This window comes from Bidens hawaiensis, unplaced genomic scaffold (assembly GCF_021521415.1).
Source record: "Bidens hawaiensis isolate Kalapana, Puna unplaced genomic scaffold, B.hawaiensis_p1.1 tig00003378_1, whole genome shotgun sequence".
Classification (NCBI taxonomy): Eukaryota; Viridiplantae; Streptophyta; class Magnoliopsida; order Asterales; family Asteraceae; genus Bidens; species Bidens hawaiensis.
The window spans coordinates 1,817,928-1,839,949 of NW_027491188.1; the positions used below are offsets into that span (position 1 = coordinate 1,817,928).

The following is a 22,022-nucleotide window of genomic DNA, read 5'->3' on the forward strand; positions in this document are numbered from 1 at the left end:
GAGGAACTCCAATTAGAGTTATAATTATTACATTTATAATTGATCCAATTCGAATTATTATTTCCATTAAACGCATTGGGAACCCTATTCTGCCCTCTTATGAACTCTACCTACTCCTGACTCATTAACGGACAATCTAAAGTCCCATGCCCTCCTCTACACAACTCACACTTATCTATCTTAGCCTTAAGTTTTTTAATCTCATTGACTAGATTCTCTAAGGCAGTCGCCACACTAGTATCCAGATTAACCTGGTGCATACCTCGTACGGATGAGGGTGTACTAGTGACGGGATTTGAATTCCCGTTACGTGGCTTTTTAGCAAACTCGGACTGGGCAAAACTTTCAAACAATTCATTACACTCAACTACATTTTTCTTATCCATTAAATTACCTCCAGCAGCAGTTTCGAAACGAGCCTGAGTCTCATATGTCAGCCTATTGTAAAACTTCTCAACAAGGGCCCACGGAGTAAGACCATGCTGTGAACAACGAGCCAGTAAACCCTGAATGCGCTCCCAAGCTTGATAGTACGGCTCGTCCGGCTCCATATGGAATGAATGAATCTGATCACGGAGATGAGATGCTTTAGCAAGCGGGAAGTATTTCTTCAAGAAAGCGGTACGCAACGCCTCCCAAGTAGTGAATGATCCAGCAGGTTGTGAATCGAGCCAAGTGGCGGCACGACCCGTAAGTGAAAACAGGAACAAATGGAGGAAAATGGCATCTTCATTAGCACCTTGCAAATTGAACGTTTTGAGCACAAGGGTAAGACGGTTGATGTGGGCTGGTGTGTCCTCATCGTCACGGCCATGGAATAGATTACTCTGGATGAGATTGGTTATGACATAAGAGGGAATCTGCCAGGAATTAGGGTTATTGATTACGGGGGTGATGATGGGCAAGTGGTCTCCGGTGAAACCCTCAAAGGCTTGTTGGTAAACGGTTCAGTTGTCGGCCATTTGAATATCGGGAATGGTTCTGGGACTCGACGGCGGTGAACTGTGTGGTGATGACTTTGGTGGAGAATCTATGATGATCGGTGATGATGAACTGGCTTCTGACTTTAATGGAGGTGGTCCTTGCGAACGAAGATATGGTATAAACCTGAAAAGCACACAAGACCAAATCAATAGACTCTATTTATATACTAAAATAAAACTAATAATAAATAAAATAAACTAGACTTAAAATTAATTAGACTCCTACGACTCAAAGACAAAACGAAACAAAACAAAACAAGTAGCACGTATGTAGCAAGTATTTCTAATCAAAGCTAATAACGCAATCGCCAAGAGACCCCGGCAACGGCGCCAAAAACTTGATGTGCTAAAAGTAGTCTAATAAAAACACGCTAATCTAGAAACTAAGTAAAAAATTCTAGACTCTTAAACATAACTAAACTACTAACCGGCAAGTGAACCGATCGACTCTAGTACATACATTAACTAGCTAATTAGACTCAACTAATACTGACACGACTATTTGTTTGAAAAGGGGGGGGGGGGTTTGTTTAAAATACTAAATTAAAACTAATTAAGGAAAATAAGTAAAGTAAACGAAAATACAAGTTTGAGTAAATAATATGATGATGAGAAAACTACCTAGGTTAGAATCCCCAAAATTTCAGTTGTTAATTAACCGGGAAAATATTTAGTTATGGACTGAGATCGTAAAATAGACACCTAAGAGGAAACCCAAACAGGACCCCTGACCCTTCTCAAGAGACACCTATGGGTTTCTAATAAGTTTTAACGCACACTAGCATTACAAATCAAGTTTCCTTACGGTCACCTAATTAATTACAAACTAGTTCCTTTATACTAAATCCTACCTTACAGCGCAGAAATCAAAGACAGTCTAATATATTCAATTGACTCAATAGACAATAATAAATAATCAAACCTAGACGGACTCCTTACGAAGAACTAAATCTAGCAAGATTAAATAATAAAGATCTATCAATAACCTATCACCTTACAGATATTTAGGTTAGCAGCACACTTAGGTTTATCTAATTAAATAATATTATTCCTATGATCTTATTCGAAATCAATCATAAAATAGTCAAAAACACAAAGTAGATGACCTAATAGCAACCTATCATAGTGACAAACAATAATCAAGGCAACTATGGAATAATAAAACTCAACAAACAACCCTAAACACACATATGCATCAATTTAATATAATTAAACCTTTTAACTAGTTCATAAAACCATAACGATAAATAAAACCCAAATCAAAACACAACGTCAAAATAGGTTCATCATAAGCCTAGGCAGTCTATAATGTTTAGCCTAACATCATAAAATCAAACAGAACGATAATAAAGGAAATCATGGCGAAAATAAATAAGAACGGAAGATTAAAGGCGATAAAACCCGTGGTCTTTGTTCTTGGACGAAAAGCACTTCGCCGGCTGATTCCTAGCCTTCAAACCCGCTAAATATTGAAATCCTAAGTTCCAGGAAACTCCAAAATCGGCTCTGGTTCGCGCTCAGGATTAAGTTTAGGGGTGTTTATATAGATTTCCTAGGCCCAAAACAAATAAAAAACGAAGAAAATTCGAGAAACGGGGTGCCCGGAGCGCCGCGCGGAGGGATTTGGCCTCCCGGTCATGCGTCGGTTTGGATGAGGGGGGCTGACCGGTCCGGTTCGTTTCCTGATGCGGTCCGGTTCAATTCTGATGCTCCGGTTCACCAGTTTGGCCTGTTTTAGTCTCAAAACCTACATTATTCAAATATGTTAGTAATATATAAATTCTAAAAAAAACCGAACAAAAACAAATAAAATAATATAAAATATACAAGACATTTATATATATTTTGCCTTATATCAGTTGTAGATACCATATTGTCGAACGAGCTCAAACCTGGTCAACAAGGATCATGTTGTGACATGATGCTACCTCTAAGGTTACATGAAATGATAAAATAATTTGTTCTTTCACCAGAAATCCCCATGTGGGGTGGTGTGGGGTGGAGGAACAAATAACATAAGGTATCGCAATCAACAAAAACATTGAAATGCTATAGCTTCCTATCATTGTTGTGACAGTTAACGGTTTCTGATAAGAAGGTTGTGATCACCCGACAAATTAAACCACACATTTATGGTAAGAAAGTTGTATGATCAAAGATATATATCATTTAACATGAATCTTTATTGCAACATTTATAACTAAAAAAATGGACATATTAAAAAAAATGTGTTGATATTAGCCTATTTATTTATTGTTGAATTGATTGCCTAAATCAGAAAAATATAATTGAATGTATAACAGGTAAAAAGTCCACATAATATAAAACTATTTTTCTTTAAAGTTTTATTGTTACATATATTTTAATAACTTATTAACTAAAAGTATTATAAAAACAAACAAAAAGGAAATTAGTAATTCAGTCACATATTAGATTATCTGTCATACTTCTAGTATGAGAGACTGGTGAGGTGATATGGTTGTACGTGATGAGTGTGAAACAGTGTGCGCCTCCACTCACCCCTTACTTTTCATGCTGGGCACTAATATTCAACCTTCTTCATATCATTCATGTGATATAATTTTTTAAGATATATATATACACACACAAAAAAAACATTAAAAAAATATAGAAAATAACTACCTTTAACACATCAGTAGATACTTTGGCGTACTGTATATGCACAACTATTACAACCATCACAGAATATCTAGGAAAAACCAAGATAACCAAACATATTAGATGCTAGTCATTTGGTGGATTGGGGCGCCAATGGGTACCATTAATCAGATACCATACCCAATTCAGTAACACCGCCGCCAATCAACAAATTAATAGATGATAACATAAATAATAAAAACAATGACATATAAGTTATAATCTCTTAGATAATCTGCACCATCAGAAAACTCCAAAATCTTCTAGCAAATGCCACAAAGTTGTTTTAGTTTCTGCAGGTGCCAGTTTACTAAAGATGTTATACGGGCAAAAAAAGGAAATAAATGATGATAGTGACATTTATATTATATTTAAAAGGTATGTTGGGTTACACTCACAAAAGTTACTGTAGCAAGAATTGTATCTTTCATAAAGCATGTTGTGCAACCTAATAAAGCATATCTGTCACATATCTTATCTTTATCTTTGTGATATTTACGTGTATACATCGGTATCACATTCGCGCTTCCTTTTCAACAACCTTAATTATATGAGATTTAAATCACTTTTCATCTTTCCTTTTGCTTTCTTGGTCTTCATCTTCTGATGTCACAAGGTAACTTTTTTGATTAAATTTAGGGTTTCTTCTTTTATTTACTTGATTTTTTACGCACTTATGGTAAACTCATCCGAAATTAACAGTATGTGTTTATTGCTTCCACATGGAATCATGGTCAAATTTGTTCTTTTTATTAATTAAAATTTACTTCTCATGTTTAGCATCTGTAGCTTTCTTTGACTCTTTAAGCCGCCTGTTCACTTAAATATATGTAACGAAGTGATTATAACGTAATATAATCGGATCTTGGCAGATTTGTTTTTTTTACTAGTTGAAATTATTATCTGCTTTTGATGTTTGGGATGCCTACCAAGTGTTTGATGAAATGCTTTGTCCATATTCATGAACAATACTCTGTGAATTGGATTTCTTGAGATGCATGTTGACTTACTATAGTCATTATAACACAACATAACCCATTCTTCATGCTTAATCCTATTTGACCAGACCCTACCCCATGAAGTTAAACTTTACTCATGTTCTACTCCAGCTTACATAATCAATTAATAATACTATAAAATAATTAATCGTCAATACATGTTAATTTTCTAAAAGTCCACACAACCTCCTTAAAGACTATGTCAACCTTCTAAAAGTCATCATATGTACAAAGACACGGACATGAACAAATAAATACATTTAAAAAAAAATGGGTCATTGTTGCTTCTGTTTTGTTGTTGGTTTTAGTGAATGTTATAGTTTCTATATTTGTTGTAGCTTTATGTATTTAACATATTTTTTTAATCACTTTGGTTGTTAAATTGTGCAGTGACTTACGTTACGTTCGTTTGTCATCCGAGTTATTTTTGGTAAGTTCTATTATGTTATTCCGCCTTTACCATTGATGTTGCAGCAATAGTTTAAAGTAGAAGGTGTGTTTTTGTTTTGTTGGTCAGTTGTTGATTAGGTTTAGTTTAGTACTATTGGTTGGTTTCTTTCTACGAACATTGTATAGACGTTCAGTTCTTTTGTTTTTTCTTTCCTTATGCCGACCTGAAGAAAACGTACCACTTCCGCTGCTTTTTCTATGCAACAAACATCTCAATCATCTACTACTGATATGGCCAAGTCTTCTTCACGTTCTATTAACCGTTCGCCTTTCCCTTCGTTTTCGTCCATGTATCAGTCGACTTACCTTGATAGTGGAGATTGTAATTGGACATGTGAGTTTTGCGATGCTTTCTTGTGGTTTCAAGAACGCCTCATTTCTCGATCCACTTGTAGGCGTCCCAGGTATTCACATTGTTGTAAGTGTGGTCGTGTCGTGCTACCATACCCAAGAAGGCCTCCTGAATCCATTATTAGGCTTTTTCAAGAAAGTGACTTCTTAACGAATATCAGGGCATATAACTCCATGTTTTCTATGACATCTTTTGGTGCCAAAGTTGATGATTTCATAAACGATGGGTCTGCTCCTTGCGTATTCAAGGTTGAGGGTCACATACATCATTTGATTGGCAGTCTATGTCCTCCTCCAAACGAGTCACCATGGTTTCTGCAGATGTATGTGTACGATACTGACAATGAGCTTTCAAACAGGATCGGTGTATTTTCAGATGATGGTCGTTCGCACATAAGACAAGAGACTGTAACACTTCTTATGGATGTGCTAGCCACCACCAATGAGTTGGTCAAACTTTTTCGTACCGCAAAAGACTTATGCAGCTCATCTGACGTATCTAACTTTAGCATTCGTCTTTACAGTTCACATAATGCCCATTCACATGACAAACCATTTTCGGGGTCTATTGGTGCTATAATTCCGGATGGTGATTCCTCATGCACAAAGTTTGATTGTCATTCGTTATAAGGATGGAATTCCACAACGTAATGCAAGCTACATCTGTTGTATATGCCATTGCAATATCCTCTTATTTTTTTGCATGGTGAAAGTGGTTGGTCTCCCGATACGTGTTTATGCAATAGTACATCTGATAGTGATCGTAAACTTACCATGAACATGTACCATAGTTATTTATTGCATGATAGGTTCAACATATACACCCATCTATTGAGAGGAAGTCGTCTTCTGCAACCATACATTGTTGATGAGTACGTATCCGTTGAACAAAGTCGTCTGGACTATATTAGAATGAATCAAAATCTTTTTCGTATAGAAATTTTACAAGGCATCAACAACGCTATTGAACGAGGTGATTCTGAAGGCAGGTCAATTGGCAAACGCATGATTTTGCCATCTTCGTTCACTGGAGGCCCATGCTATACATACAAACACTACTTGGACTCTCTTGAAATCTGTAAAGTTCATGGAATCCTCAATTTTTTATAAATTTTACATGTAATGTTAAATAGCCTGAGATACAAAGACATATGTCTAAGTTTCTATCACTTAAGCTAGAGGATCGTCCTGATATCATAGCAAGAATCTTCCAAATTAAGGTTAAATTGCTCAAAGATTTTTTAAGAAGGAAAAACCTTTTGGAGAGGTTACTGCAGGTACACCTTATTACATTGGATTCGTGTACATTCAATTCATGCATTTTTCATTGTCGCTTTAATGCGGTATTTCTATTCAACATCTGACAAATTTGTACACGATAGAATTTCAAAAGAGAGGTCTTCCTCATTGTCATCTACTGGTTTGGGTGAAGCAAACGTCTGTAGTCACGGGACCTATGGATATTGATAGTTTCATAATAGCTGAGATATCCAACCCCGACGAGGATCCATTACTGTATAAGGTGGTTACAGAGCTAATGGTTCATGGGCCATGCGGTTTGGTTCTACCCAATTCAACGTGCATGAATAACGGATCGTGCTCTAAAGTTTTTCCCAAGGACTTCCGGTCAACAACCTTCTTTGATAAGAAAGGTTACGTACATTACAGACGCAGACCTTCGAGCTTTACTGTAAACAAAAACGATCTAATAGTCGATAGTAGATATGTTGTTCCTTATAATCGTGCTCTTTGTTTACACTTCATGGCACACATTAATGTCGAGTACCGTGGTTGGAGTATGCTTATCAAATATCTTTTCAGATATATTTCAAAAGGAGCGGATCGTGTACGTTACAAGCTCACAAAATCTCCTGTTGATCCCACTATTCCCAATGACACTCCGTCTCACGTAAATGAAATCCAAAACTTCATAGACGGGTGATGTGCGAATATATATATAAATAATTAAACGATTCACAACTAAGCTTTAAAACCAAACAACCTAACCTAGTTCATATAATCAGCAAGTGTATCGGTCGCGTGTAGCAAAGAGCTAAGGAAGTCCGGATATCGAACTCAAGGACAAATGAAGTGGCTCGGATACTAAACCCTAACTAAGTACTGCCTAATAACAATATTTAATTAATTATCTTTTTTTATTTTAATTAACTTAAACTAGTTTAACTAACTTACTTAACTTAACGAAACTAACGAAAAAACTTAACGGCACTAACGGATCTCTCAAATATGATGAAGTGGAACCACCAAGGTTAGGAATCTTAACGACTATCAACGACGCTTGGGTGACAACGAACACATGAAACTGGGTTCTAAGGATGATCTAACTAGACAATAATAAGGGAAAATAGGTCCCCACGGTCGGCTTTACTAAAGACCCCTAAAAACGTCTAGAAAGATATGTAAAGCACGATTGATTTTCTAAGTACCCTAATGATTTATTACTTGGTCCGTATCAAAATCACAAATTCCACTAAAGCTCGTAATCCTAACAAACTTAGGGAATAAGGGGTAATTCAATATTAAAGATTATATAGCTCGGCTTACAAAATAACCTAATCAACGGCTAGAAAACTGAACGAGGTCTCACAATGGCTAACTAAATCAACTAGACCATAGAGATAAACCGACTCCTAATGTCTTGGTCCGACTAAAAGGAGATGAACCACTGAGATGAACAACTCTAACCAATCAAATCCTATGGTGACGTCTACCACAAACAACCGAAAACACCATGTAATCAATCTAGCATGCAATCCTAAACAAAACACGAAACTAATTCATGTAAAGATAAAATCACACGGGGTCTAATTAATATAATATTGACAAACTCAATAGCAATCATAGAATAAAATCATAATAATATAAACTTGATAATAGTAAATCAATTATATGTTCGTTAGTCAACACAAAACAATCGTCAAAACGTCATCAATCAACCAAACCTTGGTAGTTCTAATGATTTAGCTACTCATAATAATAATAAACAAATAAATCTAAAAGATGCTCATCCCTTTTTGTCTGACCTCTGTTTCCTCCCATCTTCTTCTGTTCCTTGCGGCTCTCCTTCCGGTCGTGATAGGGTTTCTTTTTCTTTCGGGACTTTATATAATCCCCCCCCCCCCCCCTTAAAAAAATTCAACCGCCCACTTCTCCCAATTCCATACAACCGACAATAGCCTTGTTCCAAGATGGGCCCATTAGGTATTTTGAAGTTTCAAGCCCTTTATTATTTTGTGATGCTCGACCATCTTCAGCTTTCTATTGTATATACACCATTCAAAAGATAAACTAATATTAAAATAGTGAACTCACGTTGATATGTAAATTAGCATTCTGCGAATTCTATTTTTTATTTTATGCCATATGTTTTATAACTATTATGTGGTAGATAAATTTATGTGTATATATATCTATCCATAATAAATTCTGATAAAATTTGACAACCATAGTTAATATTTAAAGATTTGCTCAGCCGACACAAGTTTAGTAAAAGTATTCCAATTTAATTCGTTTATTTTTTAGTTATTTAAACTTTAAATTTGAACACCGATCAACTATAATGTATTAAAAACCGACTCAAAAGCTCTTAAAAGTAGAGAATATTTATATGATAATATGTATAATTTAGACAACATCAAATATCCCCACACTAAACATTTTTCGTCCCTGAAAAAGCTATTTGTAATGGAATCAGAATTGGAAAACTGATTTTCAAAACATTTAGGTTATTTTAATTAATAATAGATAAACGCAAAAACTGCGATTGCCGATATTGTTGTCCACTTAAACCCAGCCACCAACCTATCAAGCCCTCCCCCCCCCCCCACCATCATATTCAGTGATTAAGTTCAAGTGATATCAATAAACCTACGGGTCTCACACCTAAAGAGTTACAGATCTGCTTTCCCCCCATCTCAAGCATAATCAAGACAAAATAAACCGGGTTGAAGCTGACTAGTTCAACCTATCACTGTAAGCTAAAAACCCTTTAATGGTAAGAAGAAAATGCACGTAGGTGGAATTTCTATGGATGAAAGGTCAAATGAGGTCGTACGAGCAATACATAATCCTAAACTATATTAGCGAATTTCGACCCAGCATTGTTTCACCGGAGCTGCAACCCAGTATATGACGGTCCCAGGCTTCCACCCTTAGTATTTCCTAAAAAATATTTATTGATTAGGAACCATCGAGCCCCAATAGTGTATCCTTAGAGTCACCATCCCCGTCTAGTATATACCTTTTGGCCTCTTTTTCTAATTTTGATTTTTTTCTTCAATTGTTTTTTTTAGTGAATGCTTCTTTGGCATTTGCATAACTTTCTCATTCACTTTAAATTCAAAATATTTGCACATATTTGATGTTCGTGCAACAAAATTTTGTGCTCTTAGGAATCTTTTACCTAAATATATAACTATTTTCTAAGCTCGTAGAGAAAAATGGACATGGCGGGGCGCCACCACTCATTATTTATTTTCATGAAACAAAGTGGTGTGTTAATTTTTAAGTGCATGTGATTCTCACCACCTTAAAATAGTCAGATTACGGTAATACTGGCTATGCCTTATTGAATTTTCAGCTTCACAGTCCCCTTTAAGATGAGAACCCACAACGTTTTTGACTATTAGGTAAATTAATAATAATCAAGGGAAACATTTCAAGGCTATTTGAGCCTACAGACACATCACAAATTAAGTGCGCTTTCTTTTTTTTTTCTCATATATATTAGTAATTTTAAAAACCAATCCCCAATTTTTCTATCATTTTCCATTTTGTTGCAAAGCATTTAATTCAAGGGACATTTTTTTTTAGTTTTTTTTATGTTTTTTTAAACCTTGTTTTTTTACTACCAAAAAACGTCAGTTTCCCGTCCCCACACTTAAATTTCACATTGTCCTCAATGTGAGACGGGAAAAAGACAAAAATAAAGCAGAAATAAAATAATATAAAACAAAAAATAAAGAAAATGGAATAGACTCCCCTGATAAATATTTCAGTGATCGTGTGCCATGAGTCATGTTCCGTGCCCTCCAATTCGAACGCAGTCAGCAAACCATTTCTAAATAACATACTCTCCCACGAACGAAAGTGGCAATTCTGAAGCAAGTGGCATCCCCACACTTGTTTAACATCATAGCTCAGCAACCATCTCATAAGAAACTTTGGAACAACCTGCAAGCAAAAGAAGAAACACCTAACAAAAAAACGAAATAAAAAAAATGAAAATAAAATAAAAAGAAAAGATATTACCGGGTTGCCTCCTGGGAAGCGCTAAGTTTACAGAAGAGTCTTCAGCCGGCACTCCTTAAACCTTAATCAGGAGGCTTCTCCTTTATCATCTTCCCATCAATTCTCCTCAACACATTCCTCTTACAATTGGTCGGGAAGAAACCAACTACAGAGCTCTAATAGGCCCAAACATATGAATTAAACACGACCCACCAACTCTTAAATTTCCCAGGACTGAAATGTATGATATGCATGTATCTCAAGACATGGTCTACATAGTGATTCAATGAAGGCAGGCGGGTATGACGAATTCCTACGCACAATTCGATCCTTGAGCCTCGGTATCCTTTATCTTCTACCCAATTTTTCAAACCTCGACACGTCCCGAATGGAGATTGAGTATGGTTCGTGTTTTGGTTTATCAGATTCGATGTGTAATGTCGTACGAACCGAGTCACTTAAATCCTCATGGCTCTCCTCACAAGGATCCCTCTCGATTCCCACACTTGGCTCGTTATATAGTAAATCTTCAAGACGCTTTAAATCACCAAGTTGGCCAAACTCTCCTTCATCCATAGCAGTAAAATCCATCAACTCTTCATCAAACCCACCCCTAAAATCGTCCTCCCAAGAGGGAGCACATTCCTCAATCTGAATTTCCGTCTCAACATCTTCAAACACAATAAAAGGCTCACTAAGTTGTGACTACTCATTAAGCTTAGCCGAATTCCGTCTAAAGCTTGTTGGTTCGAAAAAGGAGCATTTGGATTAGAGTAATTGCTGATACATAACCAATCAAATATTATCTCATCTGGATCTGGTATTTGCTCGACGAATTCACCGGATGAGTTTTCATAACCAAGAAGATTCCCCTTTAAATCATATATCAAACGGAATTGAGGTTTCACGCGATTTTTTTCTACGTGAGCCATAATCCTTTGTATTTCCAGCTACAACATGGTGTAACCTCTTTGTTCCTTATAGGGGTATTCTTCAAATCGGATCCCGTAGTAACACTCCATGAAGATCACTACTAAGATAAACTTAAACAGAAAAGGATCACCGACACCAGATAGTAGCAAAATAAATTAAATAAGAATAATATGAAACTAAAACTAAATTAATTAAAATAACTAATAAAATCTAAATATAAACACAAAAATACAATAGGCAAGTCCCCAACTCGCGTCGTTACCGAATCGCCTTAGACCGTGTCTCCGGCAACGACACCAAAAACTTGATGTGCGAAAATATATATAAATAATTAAACGATTCGCAACAAAGCTTTAAAACCAAACAACCTAACCTAGTTCACACAATCGGCAAGTGTACCGGTCGCGTGTAGCAAAGAGCTAAGGAAGTCCGGATATCGAACTCAAGGACACGTGAGGTGGCTCGGATACTAAACCCTAACTAAGTACTGCCTAATAACAATATTTAACTAATTATATTTTTTTTTATTTTAATTAACTTAAACTAGTTTAACTAACTTAATTAACTTAACGAAACTAACGAAAAAACTTAACGGCACTAACGGAGCTCTCAAATATGATGAAGAGGAACCACCTAGGTAAGGAATCTTAACGACTATCAACGATGCTCGGGTGACAACGAACACATGAAACTGGGTTCTAAGGATGATCTAACTAGACAATAATAAGGGAAAATAGGTCACCACGGTCAGCTTTACTAAAGACCCCTAAAAACTTCTAGAAAGATATGTAAAGCACGGTTGATTTTCTAAGTACCCTAATGATTTATTACTTGGTCCGTATCAAAATCACAAATTTTACTAAAGCTCGTAATCCTAACAAACTTAGGGAATAAGGGGTAATTCAATATTAAAGATTAAATAACTCAGCTTACAAAATAACCTAATCAACGGCTAGAAAACCGAATGAGGTCTCGCAACGGCTAACTAAATCGACTATACCAAAGGATAAACCGACTCCTAATGTCTTGGTCTGAATGAAAGGAGATGAACCACTGAGATGAACAACTCTAACCAATCAAACCCTATGGTGACGTCTACCACAAACAACTGAAAATACCAAGTAATCAGTATAGCATGCAATCCTAAACAAAACACGAAACTAATTCATGTAAAGATAAAATCACACGGGGTCTAATTAATATAATATTGACAAACTCGATAGCAATCATAGAATAAAATCATAACAATATGAACTTGACAATAGTAAATCAATTATATGTTCATTGGTCAACCCAAAACAATCATTAAAACGTCATCAATCAATCAAACCTAGGTAGTTCTAACGATTTAGCTACTCATAATAATAATAAACAAATAAATCTAAAAGATGCTTATCCCTTTTTGTCTTACCTCTGTCTCCTCCCGTCTTCTTTTGTTTCTTGCGGCTCTCCTTCCAGCCGTGATAGGATTTCTTTTTCTTTCGGGACTTTATATAAACCCCCTAAAAAAAATTCAACCGCCCCCTTCTCCTAATTCCATATAACCGACAATAGCCTTGTTCCAAGATCGGCCCATTAGGTACTTTGAAGTTTGAAGCCCTTTATTATTTTGTGATGCTCGACCCATCTTCAGATTTCTATTGTATATTCACCATTCAAAAGATAAACTAATATTAAAATAGTGAACTCACGTTGATATGTACATTAGCATTCAACGAATTCTATTTTTTATTTTATGCCATATGTTTTATATAACTATTATGTGGTAGATAACTTTATGTGTATATATATCTATCCATAATAAATTCCGATAAAATTTGACAACCATAGTTAATAAGGCTTATTTAAAGATTTACTCAGCCGACACAAGTTTAGTAAAAGTATTCCAATTTAGCTCGTTTATTCTTGAGTTAGTTAAACTTTAAATTTGAACACCGATCAACTATAATGTATTAAAAACCAACTCAAAAGCTTTTAAAAGTAGAGAATATTTATATAATAATATGTATAATTTAGACCACATCAACGGGCGTTTCATATGCCCACATGAAGCTTCATGGAGACTGTTCAATTTCACGATACACGATAGGAATCCACCGGTTCAGGTCCTCTCCGTTCATTTAGAAAATTCACAGAATATGACTCTTAGGGATAACGACAACCTGCACAGCATTGCTAAAAATACGTTTATTAGACGTACAACGTTAAACGAATGGCTTTCCAACAATCGCTATGATCCGTCAACTCGTCACCTAAGATACGTAGACTTCCTGCTTGAATACACATGGGATGCTAAATCAAAGGCTTGGATTAGGCGATCGTATAATAGACCTCCAGCCATAGGAAGGCTCATATAAAGTTTTTCCTCTGAATGCTTTTGAATCACCAGAAAGGCTCTCAATCGTTTGCATCAATAAGAACAGTAAATGGTCAACTTTGCTCTACTTTTCTTGGTGCATGCGAAAACTAGGATTGCTTCAAGATGACAACGAATGGTCATGCACCTTTCACGAAGCAGCAGGGTGGGCCACTGCTGCTGAACTACGTTCGCTCTTCATCCATATGCTTTTATATTGTGAAATATCAAATCCACTACAGCTATGGAACGAATAGTGGTCCAAAATGAGCGACGACTTGGCACGTAACTACAACATAGCCAATGACAATGACCTACAACAGTCTGTTCTATGCGAACTTGAATTGTTGCTAATTTCAAGTCCTAATGGTTAGACTTTATCAGATTTTGGCCTCCCAATGTCCTCAGCAAATTTCATTGAGCATATACGAAACACTTTACTGATGGAAGAGAAAAACTATGACAGAGACCAACTCTCACATGAGCATGAGACATGTAAAGCACTGTTAAATGCTTAACAGAAAGTTATATACGATGATGTTCTCACCGCTGTAACATCCGACAATCAAATCTTGGCATTTGTCTATGGCCATGGTGGAACCGGAAAAACTTTCTTATGGTCAACAATCATCTCCGCTCTCAGATGTAAAGGTTATATCATGCTTGCGGTTGCATGTTGAGTTGGATATTGCTAAGGAAGATTGGAATCTTCTCAACCTCCTCTGGAAATCGGCTAAGTATGGACTTCAAGCAACCTTGGGCTACCGAGCATGGTTTACTACCTCGAGCATGGTCTTCAAAACTATTTGTGGTTGATTCTTCTAAGTGTTAAGGCTTCGAGCAAGCTACACTTCAACGAGCAAGAGTGTTCTTCTATCGAGTATGGATTGCCAATCGAGCAAACAACTTGATCATTCAAGTTTTAACCAAGTGATTCCGAGCACAGGATGTCCGAGCACATGGTGATGAGCATGGATGCAATAAGAAGATGTCAATGTTCCAAGCAAGGACTTCGAGCATAGTTCAGTCACACGAGCAAGATTTACATCCGAGCATGCTAAAGACTGTTTAATAAGTTTCAAGACAGGATTGAAGACATCAAGACGAATGGGATTGCTCGATGGACTAGTTCGAGCAAAGTAAGGATTAGTCAAGAGGAATGAAGCTTGCTAAAGGAGAATATTTTCTGTGAAAATATTCTAAGTAAAGTATGCTCGAGGATACTCATCAAGCATACCTTGTATACTGAGTCTGCTCGAGCAAGATACGCATCGTGCTCGAAGACTCTTACACTTGTATTTTTATTTGTCTTTCATTATGTAATGATTAGGGATTCTAGAAGGAATGTCAGGGTTTACAAATAGGGTCCTATGTTTCCATTTAGGGCAACGCTGGCACACACGGAATACGAGAAACATTCCAAACCATATTCATTTTGTTTCCTCGTACCACCGCCGCCGCCTTCACGAAACCCTAGACATTCCATTTACTGTTTCATTGAATGATGTATTTAATACAGTAAATCTTTGTCTTTGAATCTGTTCTCACCGAGTATTATTTGTTGTTTATTTGTCTTTGTATCACATCTTTGCTCCCATCCATTGAATATCCTGATTCTGTCGGGATATTCAATAGGCCTTTGGGTATTGGATCTGTGTGCTCTTGTCGACCTACCTAAGGTTGCACCTGATCCCCGGTCCTGATAAGTGGTATCAGAGCTTTGGAAGCTTGTTGAAGGCCACGAGACTGAAGGTTTGTGATAATGCTTGAAGGTTTACAAGTTTTTCGTTTATAACATCTCAGATCTGTGCAAGATGGTTGACCAAGAAGTATCAACAAATAAGATTCCAAGACTTTTAGATCAGGAACACTTCATCAAATTGAAGGTCCTATTTGAAGCTGCAGTTAACTATAACGACCCTGAGCTGTAGCTTTCTATCAGAGAAGGACATATGTTCCATCCACTGTTGCTAACAACAATCCAACTATAGAACTCAAAATGAAGAAAATGGATGACAAGGCCCTGTCTATGCTAAAACTTGGTCTCTCTTGGGAAATATTGACCAATGTCAACCATCACAAGACCGCTAAGGAAATGTATGATGCTGTGATTGATATGTTTGAGGGAAATACTGAGTTAACAGACATCAAAAAGGACACACTGAAGCAGCAACTTGACCATTTCAAGTTCAAGGAAGGAGAACGACTGAAATCAGTATTGCAAAGGTTCATGACCATAGTGAATGAAGTCAGAACAACTGATTTAATGATTTCTAATTTCGAATTGAACAAGAAACTGTTGTCTTCACTATCTGGAGAGTGGTACACTACAAGCAAGTTCATCAAAGAAAATGCAAGTTTTCCAAGCCTTAAACTAGATGATGTAATAGCATTTCTGAAGGCTGCTGAACATGAAATGATTGAAAATCAAATGATAAGAGAAGAGAAGCCTAGCTTCCCAATGACAAATGCTTTAGTGGCACCTATGGGAAATCTCTCTCTTAAGTCTAACCAACAACCTATTGTGGAAGAGCCTTCTGAATCTGGCTCTATGTGTGGAGGGCAATCAAGATTTAATGTACAACTAATTGAGGATGATGTTGCTTCTACAGCTAGTGGACATGCTCCATATGTTCAAAACACATCAGGCCAGGGAACTAACTATCAGGCCTTATTCTCAATGTTCACTGATTCCTACAATGCATTTGTGGCAAAGAATATCATTCATACAAGTGTAGTGTAGGAAGATCTGGAACAGATTGATGCAGATGAACTGGAGGACATAGACTTAAAATGACAAATCTGCAACGTTAGCAGTCAGAAGTAAGAGGTTGTATAACAGAACTGGGAGATCATCACTTTCTGGGCCAAATGACCGAATAGGATTTGACAAATCAAAGGCCATATGTTACAACTGCCAGCAACTAGGGCATTTTGCTAGAGAATGTAATCAACCAAAACAGTTTGGTAATCAAGTCAATCAAAATCAGTTCTATCAAAATCAACATCAGACTTACCAGGGAACCCAATAGAGAAATCAATTGATCAATCAAAACCCTTACCAAAATCAGAACAGAACTCAACAACAGGCCCAGCCTCAAAGAAACAATCAATTGCAGATTCAGAACAGAGGAAACACTAATGTGATGAATCAAGCAAGAGATTAGGGAAATGTTGCTGTTACAAGGGCACCACATGATGGGGATTTTGATTGGAGCAACCATGTAGCTGAAATGGAAAAGACAAATGTTGCTTTCATGGCAAAGGTTCAAGAACAAGGAGAATCATCCGGCTCTAAGGTACATTCTGAACTTTCTATTTCAGATCTTCTATTAACCATTGATGAGCTAAATAAGGAGATTGGAAAGTGGAAGTCAGAGTGTGGAAGAAAAGAGGTTATTATGAATGCTTTTGAGTCAAGTGAAGGTACATATGAGGACCAAATCAAGAGTCTAAAAGAAGACTATATGCAAACCTACATGACTCAATCCAGAATGAGTGTTGAGATTGAAGGATTAAAGAAGATGTATGCTGATGAGAAACTCAAGAATGCTGAATTGTTGATACAAATGGATTTCCTAAAGAATTTGGTATCAACTGGTAACATTGTTGGGTATGTGGACAAAATGACTGAAGAAGAAAAATACAAGAAGGTGCCACCACCTTTTTGTGACAAGTATCCACTAAATGTTAATAAGAAAAGTAGGAATGAATACTTGAAGCAATTCAAGAATGTCTTTGAGGATAAACCTGAGTTTGTGAAACAATTTGAGAACCTGACAGTAAGCAAAGATGGACAATTTGTAATGAGTGAGCCTGGGAATACTAATGAGAAAGAAGTGAAGAAGGTTGAACAAAAGAAGAGATGGAGTGAATACTCCAGTGAAGGGAGCACATGCAGCTGCAACAGTGACAAATCTTCAAAAGGCAAGCAAAGGAAGAAGAATACAAACAAAAGAGATTATACAAAAATTCCAAAGTTGCCAAAAATAACCCCCAAGATGAAAAAGTACTTTGAAAAGATGAGAAGAGAACATAAAGTGTTTGACATTTGTGACAGATCTGAGATCAAAAAGTACACTGATGCTTCAAGAAAATCTTCTTATGATCAAACCCATCCTCCAATCTATCCAATGTTTTCAAACCATGAACTCTTTGACATTGGGGATGTTGATTATGTGCCCATGAGAAGATATTCAACAAAGCAAGAGTCAAGCTCTTCAAAAACTCCATCCAAGTTGAAGAAAATTGTGTTTGTGAAAGAAAAGTATCCACAGATACTTGACATCAGCAAGCCCATCAAGATGGACTTCACAAATTCTTTATGCCCAAAAACATCTTTAGGTTTTGACTTCCCAAAGCCAAGCGATAGAATCAAGGACTTGAAACTACTTGAAGACATGGGGAGTTTTGCAAAATTTTGGTGTAAGAAGTGTGATGCCTACGGACATCACACTGATTCTTGTTGGATTATTGAAGATAAATTTGAAATTCCTGATGTTGTGAGTGGATTTGACATGAAGAGTTATAAAGAAATGTATGAGAAGTACTTGAATGGAGAAAGAAGTTCCTCTGACTATGAAGAACAAAAGCTAATCCTTGAAAGGAGGATAAAGACAATTCTGAAAATTAAGGAAAGTGAACAAGTTTCAAACAAAGCTGTGAAGAACAAAGGTCTGATAAGAAAGAGTAACCAAAGCTGAGACATGGTGTTCTTAATGGTGATGAAAAGTTCTTGTTAAAACAGGGTTTTGAACCAAGAGGTTATCAGTGGAAGACTAAGAAGGAAGCGAATGAATGGAAAGATTATGTGCTTGATCAAATTGAAAATAGCATCAAGTCACCAGTTGTGTCAGACTCAGATTCAGAAGAAGAATGTGAAATAGTCTATGAAGATCCACTTCCACTTTCAACTCCTGATGAATCTCCAATTGACTCTGATTTGCAAATTGATGAAGTTTGTGACTCAAAATCTATCTGATTCTCTTGTGTGTGTTTGTGCAGGAATAGTCCATGAATTGCAATGATATATGGTATATGGACAGTGGTTGTTCCAGGCACATGACCTGTGACAGAGCAGCTCTTGTGAACTATGAAAGAAAATATGAAGGATCAGTTGCCTTTGGGAGTGATGAGAATGGAGGGAAGATTGTTGAAAGAGGCACTTTCACAAATGGCAAAGTAACCTTTGAGAATGTGATGCATGTTGAATGACTACAATATAACTTGCTAAGCATTTCTCAAGTCTATGACAAAGGTTACAAGGTTGCCTTCAACGATGAACATTGCCTAATTCTCAAGCCAGAATTCGTCATTCCACCTGAAATGATCATGATGATGGCTCCAAAAAATGGCAACCTCTATGAGCTGAGAATGAATACTACAATATCAAGAGGTTGTTCATGTTTTGTTTCCAAAGCCACTGAAAATGAAACAAAATTATGGTATAGGAAGATGTGACATGTCAATCTGAAGAACATGAATAAGTTGATGAAAGGTGAACATGTTGTGGGTCTTCCAACAAGAGAATTCAAACTGGAAGAAAAATGTTCATCATGTCTTAAGGGAAAACAGCACAAATCCTCTCATAAGAGCAAAATGCTCAACGCAATTGATGAGGTAATGGAACTACTTCACATGGATCTATTTGGTCCTGTAAGTGTTCCAAGTATTGGCAAGAAAAGAGTTTGTCTAGTAATCACTGATGACTATTCAAGATTTACATGGGTGTTCTTTATAGGAAGCAAAGATGAAACTCCAGAACTTATCAAGACTTATGTATTGAAGATGGAGAATCAACTTGAGAAAAGGGTGAAGGTGATTAGAAGTGATAATGGGACAGAATTCAAAAATGGACTTATGGAAGAATTCTACACTTCTAAAGGGATCTTTCAACAATATAGTGCTCCAAGAACTCCTGAGAAGAATGGTGTTGCAGAAAGAAGAAACAGAACATTGATAGAAGCTGTAAGAACCATGATAGCTGATGCAAATCTACCAGTTACTTTCTGGGCAGAGGCTATTAAGACTGCTTGCTATGTGCAAAACAGGGTTCTGTTGAAGAAGACTCAAAACAAGACTCCATATGAGATAATCTTCAGAAGAAAATCTTATGTGAAGTTTTTGAAGCCTTTTGGATGTAGATGCTCACTACTGAACACAAGGATTGTCTCAACAAATTCCAATCAAAATCTTTGGAATGTTTCTTTGTGGGCTATTCATCTCATTCAAAGGCTTACAGAGTCTATGTCAAGGAGCACACAGTGGTAATTGAATCATCAGGCATTATCTTCAATGAAAATCATTTTAACAATGTTGATGGTCCCAAATGGCTGTTTGACTTGGAGAAGATGATCAAATCCTTCAAAATCTATAATGAAGACATGGATGACAGCATGTACAAAACAAGCATTGAAGAGAAAGGAAAACAAAAGCAACTTGATCTGGACAAGCTGTGGTCTTCAGTTGCTTCTGAACAAACTAGATTCACTTTTGAAAGAAGCATTCCAGGAGCTAATGAAGTAGAGACAAATGGTCAAGAAGCTGCTGTTGAAGTATCAAATGAAGGACCAAGTGACATGGAGAGTGAGCCAATGTAGAGCCAGTCACAAGTTCAAATTGAAGAGACAGTTGGAGCTGAAGACAGGTATCAGTCTCTATTTGATTCTCTCCAAATTGGAACAAATGAAGCATCATCATCTGCAAATAACCAAACTCAAGTAACAGCTGAAAATGAACAGATACTTGAAACTGAAGCTACTGAAATGAACATGACTAATCTTGAATCAGAAGTTCCAGCACAGCAAGTTGTTCAAACTTCATCTGTTGAAAGAAATCATCCTTCAGAGAACATCATTGGGGACTTACATGAAAGAGTGACAATAAGTTCTTCTAAAAAGGCAAACATATGTCTTTATGCATGTTTCCTATCCCAAGTTGAACCAAAGAACATAACTCAAGCCCTGAAAGACAACAGCTGGGTGGAGGCAATGCAGGAAGAGTTAGCCCAGTTCAGAGACTTACATGTCTGGGATTTGGTTGACCAACCCAGGGGAAAATATGCAATTGAAACCAAATGGGTTTTCAGAAACAAGAAGGATGAAAGAGGGATTGTTATTAAGAACAAGGCAAGATTGGTAGCTCTAGGGTGCTTACAAGAAGAAGGAGTAGACTTTGAAGAAGTCTTTGCTCCAGTTGCAAGACTAGAAGCAATCAGAATCTTTCTAGCATATGCAACATCCATGAACATAAAAGTCTATCAATTAGATGTCAAATCTGGATTTCTGAATGGAAAGATAGATAAAGAAGTGTATGTAACACAACCACCTGGATTTGAAGATCCAATCCGTCCCAACAAGGTGTACAAGCTACGTAAAGCATTGTGTGGATTACTTCAAGCTCCTAGAGCTTGGTATGATGAGCTGTCAAATCACCTGCTGGACAATGGATTCTACCGAGGAGCTATTGACAACACTCTATTTTACAAGAAATGGAAGAAAGATCTACTGCTTGTACAAGTATATGTTGATGACATCATTTTTGGGTCTACAAATGAACAGATGTGCAAGGACTTTGAACAGGTGATGAAATCAAAATACAAGATAAGTTCTATGGGAGAAATGAATTTCTTCCTTGGACTTCAAGTGCAGCATAAGGCAGATGGCATCTTTATAAATCAGGAAAAATACGTTCAAGACACTCATTCAAGTGCCAGGATTACAAGACAGTGTCCACACTAATGGACACACATGAGAAGATGGTACCTGATGAAAAGTGGGAGCCAGTGGATCATCACGAGTATAGGGCCAAGATAGGATCATTGATGTATCTTACAGCATCTAGGCCAGATATTATGTTTGCTATGTGTGTCTGTGCAAGATTTCACGCCAATCCAAAGGTCTCCCACATGTTAGCAGTGAAGAGGATATTCAGATATCTTAAAGGAAAGCCAGATTTAGGGATTTGGTACCCAAAGACCCCTCTTTTGACTTGATAGCCTATACAGATAGTGACTATGATGGTTGCAACATGAGTAGGAAATCA

General features: G+C 36.8%; 1 protein-coding gene across 1 annotated transcript; it reads left to right on the forward strand.

Annotated features, from left to right (window-relative positions):
- Window positions 1-5,377: 5,377 nt before the first annotated feature.
- Window positions 5,378-7,382, forward strand: LOC143623335 (uncharacterized). The gene is made up of 2 exons (XM_077094269.1): window positions 5,378-6,029; window positions 6,823-7,382. Exons 1-2 carry the CDS (start codon window positions 5,378-5,380, stop codon window positions 7,380-7,382), a joined length of 1,212 nt encoding a protein of 403 aa, XP_076950384.1.
- Window positions 7,383-22,022: the final 14,640 nt, after the last annotated feature.

Coding starts and splice junctions, on each gene's coding strand:
- LOC143623335 (XM_077094269.1), top strand. CDS start 5,378: ATGTATCAGTCGACTTACCTTGATAGTGGAGATTGTAATTGGACATGT. Junction 6,030..6,822: donor TGGTGCTATAATTCCGGATG/GTGATTCCTCAT, acceptor TGTACACGATAG/AATTTCAAAAGAGAGGTCTT.